Below are 16155 nucleotides of genomic sequence, written 5' to 3'. Positions count from 1 at the left end.
GGCATACTTGCATAGTAGTGCTCCTGAAGTGTGCTTTTGCAGCTGGAAGAGAGCGGAGAGGCTGGGGGCGTGTCTGACACTGATGCGGCTTCCACTATTGGTGGATAGCCCTCCTGGTTACCAACCAACACTGGGCACATGAGAGAACAGAAAAAAAACTCGTTCATTTCTAAGGTAACGGTTAACAAAGTACTGTTTTACAGGAATAGTAAGTATTCTTCTTATACATATTACAACCGGGATAAAAGGTGTCGGAGAATTTGAGAGCAAAAAGCAGTATCTGTGTTATTTAATGTTGACTCGACACATGCTAACGCTAACTAGTTAGCTTTTCAGTTTGTTATTAGCGTCAATGCTAACTGAAGCTCCTTGCTAACGTTGTCACTGCTAGTAACCCCAGGAGTTAATTTGTGTCACAAACGGTTAACCCGAAAGGGTACTGGAAATTAGCAAAACAGCGTTAGCTAGCCGTGGAACATTAACATTGTGGATAATGCGTTAGCTTTTAATGCCATATAAGTCAATGTAGCAGACGTTACCGCACATCTGTCAACTCCCTGTGCGGATAGTCAGGTTAACGAGATGTTAAGCTGTTTCAAACGAGTTTGGCGAAAAGCTGATTAAAATAAGAGAAGGTAACGTTTTGCTCGGAAATAGCGGATATTATGTATTTTCTCTGCTGTACGTCCAGAGGGTAGGGCGACATTTTAAACGAACTGCATTTAAAGGAAATTTCGGTTTCGTGTCAGTGGGGGTCTCATCTGTGCTCCCTCTGCAGTGCTAATCAAACAAAACAACGATCCCAAATGATATTTTCGAACACCCATCGGCCCTCTCCGAAATGTGGTAGAGGCTCATATGAACAGCATCATCTGCAGCCACACAATGGATAATGAGGTAGGCAAACATCGTTTTATTTGACGCCTCGTCAGATCTGTGTGTAGTTTTAAGTTCAAATAATATGTCACATGAGACATACTTGACATGAGTTTATCAAGAAGCTTTGTAATTTCAAGGCATCAATCGCAGCAGTGCATGCCATATATTGCTCAGCTACCTCTTTGTTTCTCTGTACTGTCACTAACAAGAACTCTCTGTTCCTTCCTTCAAATTTCTTTGCTTCTCTTCTGACATTGGCCGATGCTGTAGCCTAGTTGATTCGTAAAAACTAAGTAAGGGCTTTGTGATTTCTTTGCTCGTCTTGCATGATCATTTATGAAAATTGTACGGCACAAGCTGTAGATGACTGTGTTATGTGGACAGCTGATGCTCACTTATCTGTACCATTGGCTGAGAGTCAAGGCCAATATTTTAATGACAGGCAGGCAGACATCTGATGTTTTAATAGGGATGAATGAGTCCAGCGATATCTGAACACAACTCATATTGAGAGGATTATAGACTCCTCTGTTGGACCCTCACTTTGCAATAGAAAATCTTGTCAAGCATGGCCCTTAAACACAAATGATCAGTCCATCTCTCTGTAGTTACATGCCATTATAAGTGATGGTTCACACATCATAGATTTGAGACACGTATTGTCAGTGCTAGTTTCTTTGAAAGGGCTACGCTTTATGTATTATGCAAGGACAGATTATAACAGGATGTAATGGCTCTTGTTCCAGTCTGTAACTCACACCTAATGAATGCAGGGCACCTTTTAACGAAGAGCCTGAATTTGACAAGGCATAGATTCATAAAAATGTTGGAATTAATCCACAGGGTTCATGGCCCCAGCTGAGTCAGTAGTTTTACTCAGTTAATGCCTATTTTTCAGCAGTGCTTTTTGCTGTGATTACAATTCTGCCACCTCATCTCAAAATTGAAAGTCTGCAGGCCTTCAGGGTTAACTAAATATTGGCATGATTCCGAAAACATCATGAGACAAATGCAGTATGATTATGGACTGTTCACAGATAGGTGCACCTAGACTCCCAACAGTTTTAAGATTTTTAACTGTGTTTAAGTGACAATCAGTTCCTATTATAAAGACTCAAATGTGTTCCCAGTTTTCACGTCACATTTTTAACCTCAAGACTGACTCTGACTGAATGTATATTTCACATTGCATGTACTGTATTGGTGCTTTATTTACTGAAGACTGGAGGATTAAGTTGTTTGCATACGTTTTGTGATGTACAGAATAAAGTGGATATTGATTGTTGTCCGTGATTGTGGATACCTCTGCAACAAAGAGGTGTATTGTGACAGTCTGTTTTTCTCAAATAGCTGATGTATGCTTTTCCGACTCTGCATCGTGTGTGTGTGCACGCATGTATGTGTACTCATGCTGCTATTCTTGAAGGAGAGCAAGACGTGCCAAGGAGAGAAGCTTGCCTCTGCTGTGGATGACACTCTGGATGAATATTTAATCGCCCTCCAGCACAAAAACAGGTAAAGTGTGAGCACAGGCTGCTGGGGAGAGACAGATTAGATTTCACAGTGGAGATGCACAACCCCGCCATGACTTTTAGTGCTGCCTAATAGGAGCACTGATTGGTTCATTGTTTTCAGATACATGGAATTAGTTAGCTTGAAAATCTCCTGAATCTTGATCTGAGCCGTCTCACGGTTTGCCAGATTTTTTATTTTCATGATTATAGAGGTTATCACCAGTTTTCTTTGTTCTTTAGGATCCTAAAGCGCCTTAAAGTCAAAGCACCCAGGGAGATTGAGTTGGAGCAGCTCGAGCAAGGTTTTTCCATTTACCTTAACGGAGCCAATGCTGAAGCCAATAGGAAGCCACCAAAGAGCTCCAGACACAAGTCTGTCACCTCCCCACCTGCTTGGAGGCCTGCACGTACAGCAGGTATGCTGCTGCTGGACCAAAATTGACCTGCAGACATTCAAAAGTAAAAACTCTTATATAAGAGTTAATCTTTTACTTCTGTATTTTGCAGGGGAAAAAAATTTTCTTGAGTCTTCAGTCAGTTTTACAATAAACTTAAAGGCACTACCTCATTCTCTATTCTTGTTGCTCTGTCATCTTCAGACCATATGGAACACCAGCTAATAGCCACCACTCCTCAGCTTGTAGTTGCATGGCATGATCGCATGCCCAGTCCCAGTGAATAAATGATAGTGACAGTTGTAGCTGGCAGCCAGTTTTTAGTCTTCCTCAATGTGCTGTGGACCATCTGCATATGTGACTGTGCGTTCCGTCTCCTCCGAGGCAGTCGTCTGCTGCAAGCTGCTCATGTTCCTGTCTGTGCTGTTACTCATCTGCAGATGTCTGTAGGAGCGCCCACCAGCTAACTGAAGATAGCCGTAATCTGGAGCAGGCCCACAGGAAGAGGAGCCACACTGCCCCAGGAAAGGTCCAGAGGAAAGAATGGGTGCAGGTAGAGGCTTTTAATTGCTTAATACTGTAAGCCTTGACTGTGGTGCATCAGAAATACATTTCTATGGAAGTACACATGTTAAAATGTTCTTCTTTTGCTGTGGTTACAGGATTCTGTCAGAATTCGAACAGAGGAAGGACCAAGCTTACTGATCTCCCCAGAAAAGTGCTACTCTGAGGATTTTGAGCCCTATGAAAGTGTAGACATGGAGGTAGTGAAGATGCCTACTAAAAATGCCTACTAAGCTTGTGTGTGTGGGTGTTTTTCCTAGGGGGAGGGGCTGTGTGTCAGATGCAGCTGTCTGTACTACTTAGCATCTCTCCATCTCTGCCATTTCCCCTTTTTCCTATCACCTTGTTTCGTACAGAGCTCCAGTCCGCGCTCGCCTCGTAGTCCCTGCTCCCCGAGGGACACCTCCAAGGTGTCGCGCTCCTTCAGCTCCAGGCCTGAGAGCCAAGGGGGCCAAGCAAGTCAGGAGCACAGTGAGAAGGTGCTTCTCAACCTTGAGGAAGTGAAGGTGAGTGGAAGATGAAACAGGGACACTGTTTTATCTCACGTCATCACGTTGGCATCAGATGTAGTGAATCATCTAAATTTGTTTTATGCTGCTGGGTGTTAATTTATGACAGTTTTTCAGTGGTACTCACACAAATCAAGGGAATGCTGTCAGTGTGCATGTGTGCATGTTTGCGCCTGCAAGTGCTTACTCTGATGACTGTGTGCACGGATGTGTACAAAAATGCTGACCTTTCTAAACTAGGTCCTACGTCGGAGCCTGGAGGTTAGCATGCGGCGGAGCAGCCGCGGCTCAGCGGGGGAGGAGTCAGATGAGGAGTGGGTGGAGGAGCAGATTGAGAGGGAGGAGAGCACTGAGAGTCTGGACGAACTGGGGCTGCCTCTGTCGTCCTCCAAGTCCTCCTCCAACCCTCGGCCCAGCGGCTCCCGTAGCCATCTGGACTCAGCAAACCTCATTGTGCTGGACTTTGGACCCTCATTTAAAGGTAGGCTTCAGCATCCACTTTCATATGGAAATTTATTATTGATTTTTAGGGTGAGTCGTAATTGTCCAGAGTGGTTCCATCTCTCTCTTATCTGCTTCATCAGCACTGACCTGTACACTTGGAGAATAGGCAAGTGCATTAGCAGTCTGTGCACAGTTTGAGTGTTATGTTAGCCAGCCCATGGGATGCAGAAGGACTTTGACCCTTTTATACATACGAACTCACAATATCACATTATATTCCAAATCTGAAAATTGTCCTCCTTATTTATTTCAGGTCGTAAAATTGAACGCTCTCTGTCTGCAAAAAGGAAAGAAAGCATTGACACATTTATACCCACCAAGCCTATGTTGGTGAAGAGCAAAACATTAGATAGACCACCTTCCAAGGACAGCTGGGATTGTCAGAGTAAGTCTTTTATCTTTTGTCAAAATGAAGTCAGTGCTGAGATCCATCATTAACAGGCTATAAAAGTCCAAAAATGTCATATTTTACATGTTGGAATAATACAAGCCCTTTTAAAACTGTTTCTGTAGATGGATCTGTTAGATAGCATGGTGCATGATGGTTGTTTAAAAGACCTGTGCTTCTTGCTCAAGGGCCAAGGAGTCGGGTGGAGAGGCCGCTGTCAGCTGCCAGAAAAGCATCTGTTGAGGAGCGGGACCCAGAGGAGATGGCATGCAGGGTGCGGCAGGCCATCCAGAGAGAAAACGATGCTGTGCAGAGTCCTGAGCTCTTTAGCCGGAACATGGTTAGCATGGCCCTACAAGTCCCACCTCTCATCAATTTAGGCCACTACTATTTTTTTTTCTATACTGTTAACAGTCATTTTTATGCTGATCTATTACAGCCCGGTATCTCTATTCATTGTCCACTTATAACTTCATATCTGTATGTCCTGTATGTGCTCTTGATTTTAATTCATTGATAGTGTTACAGATTTGGCTTACATGTGACCTCTGGCCCTAAAGCTTATGCACTGTATCTCTAACCCTTCTGTTTTGCTTTGTTTTTATCCAGGGCAGGGCACACCAGATGATGAATGGTTTAGTGCACCACAACAGCCACGACAAGGATGAGAACAGTGTCACTTTGGCCATGCAGAGAATCACACTCATGGGCCCCAGGTACGCTGACTGATTATGGCTCCTAAAAAGATATTGTATATACGTTCTGGCTTCTGAAGCATAGAAGGACACCTGGAAGCCCTGTACATCCTGCAGTGTCAGAAACAACAACATAATAGTGTTTTATAGAAGCTAATACCAACAGAGATTTATGGTGCATACACCCTCTGACCTTGAAGAATTATTTATCAGTGTAGCTGTGCTCAGCTGTCGCTCCCCACTAATATGAAGGTAAGGGATGACAGACAAAGCAGCAGGTCTGAGGGTGTCATCCTTCTGTTCAGGCAACAACAGAAACTGCTGCAAGCCCTGGAGAAACTTGAAGCAGGACCCAGCTACAGCATTGCTCAGAGTGTCAAAACAGACTATAGCAAGCAGCCGGTGAGTCAGTAACGCCGTCTCACAGTTCAGAATGAATAATCCCAATACTGCCAGTTTTGAGGGTTACACAAATATACAGAAGCACTTGTCAGTGTTTTGTGTTGTCATTGCAGAGAAGGCAGTCCTCAGCAGAGGTCACCCCTGCATTGTATGTTACCATGGAGATCCTGTCAAACTGGGGGAACGCTTTGCAGGTCGGGCTGACTGAGTTGCAGTTCTTCTGCCTCAGAAACAAGAAGCTGTATGTGTCACCTCATGACCTAGACATCAGGAACGCTGACTACCCTGGGAATCTTGGAGCGCTTGTCAATGGAAAGGTGAAGGTGAGTCACTGCAGCCTGATTAAAGGAAAAAATAACATGTCAAAATGCTGACAGATGGCATTTCTCCTTTGGATTAAATTAAAAGTGCAGTAGCTCTTTTTCAAAGCAGACATTTTGACATGTATTAGTAGGAAAAACACAGGTAACATTAATTATGGCTTTGTTCGATTTTATCATTCCAGTATGCAATGCCAGTCAAGAAGCATGCACAATAACAGGACCCTGAAACTGGGAACATCTAAATGGGATGCAGCCATTATTAATGTTGTTAATTACACATGTGCTTTTACACCTAACTGCTGTGAAGTATTTACATGGACAAAGTCTTTGCTGATTTTGTCTGTTCTCTTCGGTTGACAGACCACTAAAGAGCGTCATATGTGGACGTGTCCGTTCCACCCTCCCATCCAGCTCTACTTCATCATCAGAAACACAGAGCGCTCATCAGACTTTGGCATATCTCGCATCAAAATCTGGAACTACAACAGAAGCCTCAATGTATGTGCTTTTTATATTTTTTTATGCACCATCACAGTTTATAAGAAGTTGAAGTGTTAGATAACATGTTTTGCAATCTGTTCCACACATCTTTTGATTTATCTCTCTCAAATTCAGAGATTATTCCTTTCACAGTCCATAGCACTAAAGCTCATAAATCCAACATGCTTGTGTATTGTCACTGTAATACGGGATGACTGTGTTGGGGTGGTTACGTCAGGGGTGTGGTTCTCTTTTAGCAGTGGCTGGCTGAGCTGCCAGTCAGACTGTCCAAATGTGGAACAGCAAGAGATTAGCCCTGGAGGATTAGTGTTAGGGGAAACGTGGGCTTCTGCCTCACAACCTCACTGCTGCTCATAGAGGGGTACAAAGACCCCATCCTATCCCCTTCTGTGTTACTGCAGCTATCTAGAATCACTTGATGTCTTGAACCTGCAAGGTAAGGATCTGTTGGTGGGAGATGGTGGGCTCATGGTTAACCTGGGTTTATAGTGGATTACTGTCTGGAGGTTCGAGCAGATTTGACTTGGGCTTTAGCCATTTCTTAAAGGCAGCCATGACTTGGTGTCTGTGAGGCTGCTAATTACTACTATCTTGGAGAGCTCTTACTCTGCTTGTAAGAAATAGACTAATTAATCAACAATGAATGTATGAAATTGAGTTAGTACCATTATGTATTCAAAAAATTGTTCAGCAAACATTAAGACAAAATGCTAAATATTTTCTTGTGATACCATGAACCCCAAATCCTTTGCGTTTGATCCATTTGCATCTTATATCTTTGCTTCAATGTGTAGAAATTTTGTATAAATGTCAGAGATTTAAATCTTAATGATTGGGCTTTTTGTAGTATAAGAATAAAAGATAAAAAAATGCTATAAAAGACATGCACATCCCAGTGCCAAATAGGATGGATTCTGGATCACATCTAGTAAACAGATCTGCAAACCAAGTAGCTCCTGTGGGAAGGAGTTTAATGCTGTGTGACATTTCGAGCACAGAGCTCTTTCTCAGTCTTCTGGTAAATGCAGAGAGTTGCCATTTTAAATACCCATAATGCATCTTTCCAGCATATATATTAAAGCTTATATATCTATACAGCATGTTTTATTTTAAATGTATTTATTTTTAAATGTATTTTCTTGCTTCTATTTGACTATTTGCAATGGTTGTGGTGTGTTGTGTGCTTGTAAAATGCATTTTGTAACACAACTGGATTCCAAAAGTCAAATGGTCAAGTCAAACTGCTGAACATATCTGTATATTCAGGTAAACTGAAGCTCTGTGTCTTTTTCAGGATCTTGACATTGGTGCACGGCATATAAAGCTGTACCTTAACAGCACATTGGTGTTTGAAGGTGAGCTGGAGAAGGGCTGCGGCAACCAGGTCTTTGACTACAGCACCACGGTTGACCTCCAGGATTTCCAGGTCTCAGAGTCCTTGTTTTCCAGCCCCGTGTCTTCAGGACACAATCTGCGGGGTGCCAGCCCCCAGTGCCATGAGGACAGGAAGGGTGGGGAGGGCAGCAGCACCCAGCAACAACACAGTTGTAATCCACAGCCATCAAACGCAGCAGGCCAGGCTATGATAGAAATGCAGGAGAAATCACATACACTGCTACCACCCATCACCCCCTCACCAGTGGGAGTTTCATCCTCCACTCGTCGCTCCTCCACACAAAGAAACTCTTTTGACCTGTCTGCCTCAGAGGAGCCCCAATCTCTCAGGAGGCCGGTGGAGCAGCCTGCACCCATGGAGCAGACAGTCACCACCCAGCCGTCATCCTCACGGGTGGCCCCTCAGTGGCTGCAACCCCTGAACAGAGGAGCTCCAGAGGGCTGCGAGGCCAGCAGGGAGAGGCCCCGGTGGCTAGTGCCGCAGCACTCTGCAGAGCCCAAATCTCCATCAGCCTCATCCTCTTCAATGCTCCCGGAGCTGCCGTGCAACCCAGGCCGAGTGTGCAGGGGGATGGAGAGGACAGTGAACGGGGGTCAGTGGAAGGCTAACTCTTTGGACCTGAGCTGCGAACTAGTGGAGGACCTTGGGGAGCCAAAGGCAGACAGGCCCATTAGCGGACGCAGGAGCTCGTTCCGAAACACTGCAGTCACTGGCAGGCAGATGGAGGAGCAACACCTCAGAGCTGCTGCACTGTCAAACACAGGTAGGAATGCCTACTGCCTCCCATGTTAAAAATGATGATACCTAAGCACAGAGGTTGCCTTCACCTTCACCTGTTACTAACCGATCAGGCTACTCAGACCTCTGCATTTAATGTACTAGTTTCTTAAAATGTTAATACATTTACTATTAAACTGTATTAGTAATTCCAAAACAGGGAATCTGAAGAAAGGCATTCATATTCAAACATTCAAATATTGTATCAGGATTCTTCAACCAAATCAGCTAAAGAGAGAGGGAGATTGTGGTGTGACTGCCTCTTCCATAATAATCCCTCAATCTCCCACACTACAACTATACAAACTACCTGATTTAAGGGACTGTACTTTCCAGTGTAAATCTCAGCAATACTGTACATGTATGTTTTGCATCTTACTCTTGTCGTGTACACATTTTATGGTTCATTCAAATTCAGAACTATACAGGGATGAGACGTTTAATAATTGGCTACACAAATCATATTAGCATGTTTTGTGCAAATTTGTGCTTTTATTTTGAAATGACTGAAACCGAAAGTTGTGTGTGTTAGCTCCCTAACATTCACACAGAGACTAAGAAGCACCTGTAGCAGCAATGTAACCTTGCTAGTTCGGTTTTTTATCACTCTGGTTTCCAGAGTTTTTCACTACAGCTGTGTGCATGTAAGTTTGAAGAAAGTTTCTCTTTTTTTAAACGCATTTTAAAAGATTGCCTCAGAGAAATGTGTAAGATGACTCTTGATGACTTGTAATTGCTGACACTGTTTTTATTTTCAGTAAAACAAACAGTAGTCTCTCATTCCATCAGTGGGTGGCATATTATCTTATTTTCTGTGGCCTGTTGGTAATTAACAGCTAATCTTTGTGTATTCTCCAGAGGAGCCATTGTCATTGGTGAGCACCAGCAGGAGGCAATGCACCTCTCTGGCCCAGCTGCACAGCCAGCAGGATGACACCCTCATGGAGTCCTGGGACTCTCTCACTAAGTTCAACCAATGCCAACGTGGACGCATCTCCAACATGGGCTTCGAAGGTGACATCTTTGATGAGTTCCTCCATCGCCAGGGCCGTGGTCCCCCCACAGTTCCAGTCAATCCCTCCACAGCACCCAGGAGCCCACTTTCGTCCTTGAGCACTCAGGGGGCACTTTGTGAAGGCCCTGATGATGATCCATCCATGGAGCGGGAGGATGAGTTTGAGATCCCAGTGCTGCCCCAGGGCCAAAGGCTGGTCATCAATATCCTGTCCACCTGGGGCGATCGCCACTACGTGGGCCTCAATGGCCTTGAGGTGTTCAGTTCCAGCGGAGAGCCCCTACAACCTGCTCACATCCATGCTGACCCTCCAGACATCAACATTCTCCCTGCGTACGGTAAGGATCCACGCGTGGTCACGAACTTGATTGATGGTGCCAATCGTACCCAGGATGACATGCATCTTTGGCTAGCACCGTTCACCCCTGGTCGTAGCCACACCATCTTCCTGGACTTTGGAGCCCCCTACCAGGTGGCCATGATCCGAGTTTGGAACTACAACAAGTCACGCATTCACTCCTTCCGAGGGGTGAAGGAGGTCGAGATGCTGCTGGATGGAAGGTGCATCTTCAGGGGCGAGATTGCCAAGGCCTCAGGGACTCTGTCTGGAGGTAACCGAGGAGAACAGCCTAAGTTTTCACGCTCCTTTTGTGTGTTTCCTTTGATCAACTTTTTCTTTTTCCTCACTCTGCTGTCACTTCAGGGCTGGACCAGTTTGGTGACACTATCCTGTTCACCACTGATGATGAGATCCTGGAGGCTATGTCTCGTTACGATGAAACCTTCCTCGGTGAAGGTGAGGGTCCTGAGGGCCTAGTTCATGAGGAAGAGCTGCAGAGACCGCGCACTGCTGATGGAGAAGGAGAAGAAAGACCCTTCACTCAGGCCGGTTTCCGAGAGGAAGACCTCAAAGTAAGTACAAGCCTTATCAACAGTGGGTACAACCTTTCATAGACAGTGTTGACTATCATCTTCATTAGTGCTAAATGTCAAATGCGTGTAAACTCATCATCTTTTCATGCATCTTTTCCCAACTGTGACAATGATAACCAAACAAAGACCTCAGTTCAGCAAAGCATGTTATTAGCTGTCTCACCATCAACAGGACAGTGTAAAACAATTCTGGTATTAATGTGTTCACCTGTTGTCTCAGTCGAAACTCCACCTCAACCCCACTGTGAGCCAGTCTGAGGAGAACATGGAGCATATTCCTGGGATGTACACTGGAAAGTGTGAGTAGATAATCAGCACCCTGTTCTCACATGTTCAGTTCTCTTTTTTGTTTTGTTTGGATACTTACAATAACTGTCTCCCTCCACGACAGGCCTTAGACTAGAACTGGTGTTGACTTGGGGTGACTCCCACTACATGGGCCTGACTGGACTGGAGGTCGTGGGGAAGGATGGAGAGAGTTTACCTTTAGACCTCAGTATGATGGCTGCTTCACCCGGAGACCTCAACGACCTGCCTGAGTACGGGCACGACCTGCGCACACTTGATAAGTACGTCTGACGCTCTGTGTGAATGTTGAACACACTGTCACGTGGCACTCTTTTATCCATGCTTTATTTTTATTTTAGACAACACTAGATGTAGAAATGATAGAATAACTTCTACATCATATTTCACACTCGCACACCCTGACTGTCCTAGCTCTCGAGAGTTATTGTGTGTGGTGCAGTCTTCAGTGTCTGTTTTCATTACCCAGGCTTATAGATGGAAACAACATTACCACTGATGACCTGCACATGTGGCTGATCCCATTCTCCTATGGAGAGCCCCACACCTTGAACATGACATTCAGCAAGGCCCAGACCATCGCTGGACTCCGCATCTGGAACTATAACAAGTCGCCCGAGGACTCTTACAGAGGGGTGAGGCACTTTACTCTCAGGCTCAAACAGTGTTTCTCATGAAGCTGCAGTTGTAACAAGAGATCAACTCAAATTCCCTTTAAATAATGATAGTAAACAGTGTATATCAAACAGTATAATGCTGTACAGACTAAGCTGTGAAACTAAACTAAACTAAATATCATGATTTTACATTTAATAATAAAGGTCTAGACTATAAAAAACACACACTAATATCTACACGTTTGTTCCAGGTGAAGGTGATCCATGTGTTCATGGATGATGTTGCCATCTCCCCATCGGAGGGATTCCTGATCAGGAAAGGACCAGGCAACTGTCACTTTGACTTTGCCCAGGAGATCCTCTTCATAGACTTCCTCCAGACGCCCACTGACAACAAGCGTGCAGACGACTACCACAAGTATGGGCCGGAAATGTAATTAACACGAGCTGTTATTTCCTGAGAACGTTTGAAAACTGCATTTCCTAATTCATCATGTCGTTGTCTCTAATTCAGAGGAAGCTCTAAGCAACAAGAACAGGCCAGCATGGACTATGAAGCTCCCATCATGCCTTGTGGGTGTATCCTTCTGACATCTCTGTTTGCATTGTCACTTAAATCACATTGGGTCGTAATTAATCAATGAATCGTTTGGTCAACAAAATGTCGAGAATTGTGAAAAATGCATATCATACTTTTTTGTCTGACCAGCTGTTCAAAACAGTTGGGTGATATGGGTGATATTTTCAAACAGTTTATGCAACCATGTTCGTGTAACAGTCACAGCTGGCTAATAGCCCAGAGGTGCTCTGTTTGTAACACAGTTTTGTGGTGTGTTGCAAGTGACATACAGGGCAGTAAACATCTCCAGATATGCTTTTAGGTGTGTTTTTAATTCTTTTTTAATCATCAGCGTTTTTTTCTGTTATGCTAAACATGGATTGGGGCAGCCGGCCTAAATACACACACCCCGTGTGTCATCATGAATTCATGCCAAATGGAGGATCTGTTCAAATGTTTTTTAAAGACGACAGCTGTGTCACAAATCAGTTTGTCATTCACTCATTCACTACACCCTGTTTGATAGACATTCAGTAGTACTCTACAGTGAGCACAGTAAATCTGAAGGGAGGCTATGCTGCCTTCAAATGAGGTTGTGTTTACCCTGATCACGAGAAGAGTCTTAGTCTTATTGAGGTTTTCTTATTAAATTTAGAATATGTCAGAGGAATAAGCCAAAGCAGCAGATGTGTCACAACTTAACCACTGGATTGCCAAGCCGAGCTCACCAGTTGCATTTGAAGGCCAAGCCTGATTTGTGGCATATATGTCGTATATTCCTTGACCTTCACCTGTCAGTCATCTTTCAGCTGCAGCTGTTAACAACCTGGGGAGACCCGTACTACATCGGCCTCAACGGCCTTGAATTTTATGACCAGCACCATGAGAAGATCAGTCTCAGTGACAACAGTATCCTTTGCTCATGCATCTGTCTGCACTAACCTAAACACTAGTGAAGACGTGTCCATGTAATCTTTTTTCTTTTAATCTTGTTTAGAATTTGTGCTATAATTCCATGAAAGTTGAGTTTGGATGGCTACAAATTTTAAGGTCTAAAGTTTTTTTTCCTCTTATCTCTTCTCTGGGAGTGTGAATATTAAAATCTGCCCTGATACCATTAGGATTGTTCTGTTTTAGCATCACACAAATGGAGATGCTATAAATAGGGGTTGTCAGTAATTAATCAATCATTCTGTAGAGATTCAGGGATCTTAATTTGTAATTTTTGTGCCAGCAAAAATGATGTAAGTCACAGTAAAATAGCTTTACTTCAATGTTGGATGAAGAGGAGGCCTCGAAGAAGGCTACTGTAAAGGGTCAATACTGTTGCACAGTCTATTCTGGAAGAGAGAGATGATGCACACAGTTAACGGCTGACCCCTGAGTTGAATGAGTAACAGCTGTTAAAGGACTGATGGGCACAGATTTGTATCTGTTCCTCAGCATCATGCACCAGACATCGCTGCTTTTCCAGACAGTGTGAACGTCCTGGACAATGTGAGCGGTGATGTTAGGACTCCAGATAAATTAATAGACGGAGTCAACAGCACCCACGATGGAAGACACATGTGGTTGGCCCCGGTGCTCCCTGGACTGGTGAGTGCAGTTCAGTTAACACACTCAGAAGAGCGTTTCCCTGCACATTTGTCTAAGTGGTGATTGTTCCACCCAGGTGAACCGTGTGTACGTCATCTTTGATCAGCCAGTGACGGTGTCCATGATCAAACTGTGGAACTACTCAAAGACGCCACAGAGGGGCGTGAAGGAGTTTGGGGTAAGCTTCACTGTCTACTGTGAGCTGGGCAATGCATTTGGACCTCGAGCAGCAATCTGTATGTCTGTCTGTGTGCACAGCTGCTGGTGGACGACCTCCTGGTGTATAATGGCATCTTGGACAGTGTTAGTCATGTTGCACGGGGCATTCTACCCACCTGCGATCCAGTCGTGCCCTACCACACCATCCTGTTCACGGACAATGCCTACATCGCCCACCGTGAGAGGAATACTGTCATCAGGTACTCTGGGTCTTTGGGATGTACTGTAGATGTGTTCAACTGCTTTGTCTTAATTCAAGGCTGTTTTATGTACAATTCAGAGTCTAAAACAGAGAAACTTATTGATTGAGAAAGAAGGTTAGATTCAACCCTGTTGTCCCAAAGTGGTGAGTTGTTTTGAACAGAGATGTGCTCTTCTCCACCTCAGCCCCCGTGGCAGAAGACACCACCAACAGTGAGTAACAGAGCCCCTAAAAAAGCCCCGTCAGCACCTCCCTGTGGTCAATCCCTGTACTGAAGATTCCTCCAGTGCCCTCAAATGTCCCCCAGCCATCCCACACCCTCCTCACCACACGTTCGACTTGTGATGCCCCCGTCCCTCCTCTCTCCCCTCTTCTCTCTCCTTCTTTACCTCTCCAGCCCCATCTTTGGTCTCAAGGCCTGGACCTGCCGGCTTCAAGCTTTGTTATCAGTCAGCCCTCCATTTTGTGTCGTCCCTGTTCCCAGTTTCCCACGTAACAAAGTCACTTGACTGTCTCTGCTGTGTCTTTACTTTCTTGCCGTGTTGCAGTAATTACGTGGAGGATCAGGATGTGAAGATGACGAACGAGAATCAGATCGTCCATCACCACAAGAAGAAGCAGACGGCAGATCCGGGTGAGTGGGGAGACAGCTGACACACCCGTGCGAAAATATCAATCTGTAAAGTAACAGCTGACTCAGATTTTAATGCACTAATTCATAACCAAAAGCTTATCTGCTCTGCCTCGATGCAGCTCTTCGGCCTAAAACCTGCATGACTGATGGCGGGAAGCACGGGAAGCGGCGGTACTGACGGACAGGTGGTGACAGTCGGAGCTCGAGCAAAGAGAGCGGAACTGAAAGGCAGGAGCTATGACCGACTTTTCAAGCCCACTTTTTGGTGGGTGACTTTTGAAAAACCTCCCGTAAATTAAGACCCAAAGCAGAGCCACCGAGCCATGGTCCAGACTGAAGAGGACAAAGCCTGCACAGAAAACAAGGGTTCTGCACACAAACACACACACACACACACAGAATTCCACTTTATGGTTGGATTACTCCCGTTTCCCTTCCTGTGAAAACACGTCCGACCCAGATACACGTTATCCTGAACAAGTACTGTATGGTTGCCCCGGTTGACCCTCCCACAGTGCCAGGATAAACCTGTGAGGCTGCATTTTTACCAGCCTATTATTGTGCCTAGTACTAAACACTATATCTGTGGCTGCTATGTGTGACTTTTGTGCTGCATAATTAAATGCTGCTTGTGGCTTGTAAATAGTAAGAAAAAAAAAAAGAAGCTCCAAAGCCACATGAATAGACTCTCACACCAGAATGTGGCCAGTGCTACATTTAGTAATGACTTTTACCCACTGATGAGCCTAGACGATCAGCTCTTTGCCTAATGGGTTTTAGAGCTGACTGACACTCCCGCCAGTGCACCAACCAATCGTAATGCTATGCAGACACTAATTTATATCTGTAAATGATTTATATCTGTTGGCTAACATCTTTCAGAGCCTAATGGTTTTACTTGGGGAGGAGCTTCCCTGGGAGGGTTTCACCTTTGGAAGCTTTGTATCGATGGCTAAAGTGGAAAACAGTGACAAACAGTGCAGTGGTCTGATTTTTGTACATTTCAGCTTGAATGAAATGAAAGCTGAAGCTTCAGATTCCACACTTCATATATTTGGCTTCACACAATTCATATATTCCGTCTGCTTAGCATCAGGTAGAAAAAATAACTCGTTTGCAATCCAAGTGACCTTTTATTGAAGTTGCTATTTAAGGTAGATTGTTTTGGAAGCAAACATTTCTTAAAGCAGTGAAGCAGTTTTAGCAATTTGGTTGGAAATAGAAAAA

The 16155-nt window shown here is 44.5% G+C and overlaps 1 protein-coding gene across 2 annotated transcripts; it reads left to right on the top strand.

The window, feature by feature from the left end:
* The first annotated feature begins 115 nt into the window (after positions 1 to 115).
* On the top strand, positions 116 to 15634 carry LOC121624615 (katanin-interacting protein). Of its 2 annotated transcripts, XM_041962406.1 has the most exons (29): positions 116 to 174; positions 779 to 897; positions 2306 to 2394; positions 2634 to 2809; positions 3229 to 3341; positions 3451 to 3552; positions 3709 to 3858; positions 4102 to 4342; positions 4619 to 4750; positions 4942 to 5093; positions 5363 to 5469; positions 5754 to 5850; positions 5964 to 6173; positions 6534 to 6671; positions 7969 to 8833; positions 9706 to 10473; positions 10566 to 10774; positions 11016 to 11094; positions 11187 to 11364; positions 11571 to 11736; positions 11970 to 12136; positions 12233 to 12297; positions 13076 to 13186; positions 13734 to 13873; positions 13950 to 14051; positions 14132 to 14292; positions 14480 to 14506; positions 14843 to 14928; positions 15048 to 15634. In XM_041962406.1, the coding sequence occupies exons 2-29, from the start codon at positions 859 to 861 to the stop codon at positions 15104 to 15106; spliced, it is 4929 nt and encodes a 1642-aa protein (XP_041818340.1). In that variant the 5' UTR covers positions 116 to 174; positions 779 to 858; the 3' UTR covers positions 15107 to 15634. The 2 variants fall into 2 exon arrangements, with proteins under 2 accessions (XP_041818340.1, XP_041818341.1); XM_041962407.1 differs by lacking the exon at positions 14480 to 14506 and having other exon boundaries at positions 131 to 897.
* Positions 15635 to 16155: the final 521 nt, after the last annotated feature.

This window comes from Chelmon rostratus, chromosome 21 (genome assembly GCF_017976325.1).
Source record: "Chelmon rostratus isolate fCheRos1 chromosome 21, fCheRos1.pri, whole genome shotgun sequence".
Classification (NCBI taxonomy): Eukaryota; Metazoa; Chordata; class Actinopteri; order Chaetodontiformes; family Chaetodontidae; genus Chelmon; species Chelmon rostratus.
This window is presented reverse-complemented; position numbering and strand designations above follow the sequence as displayed.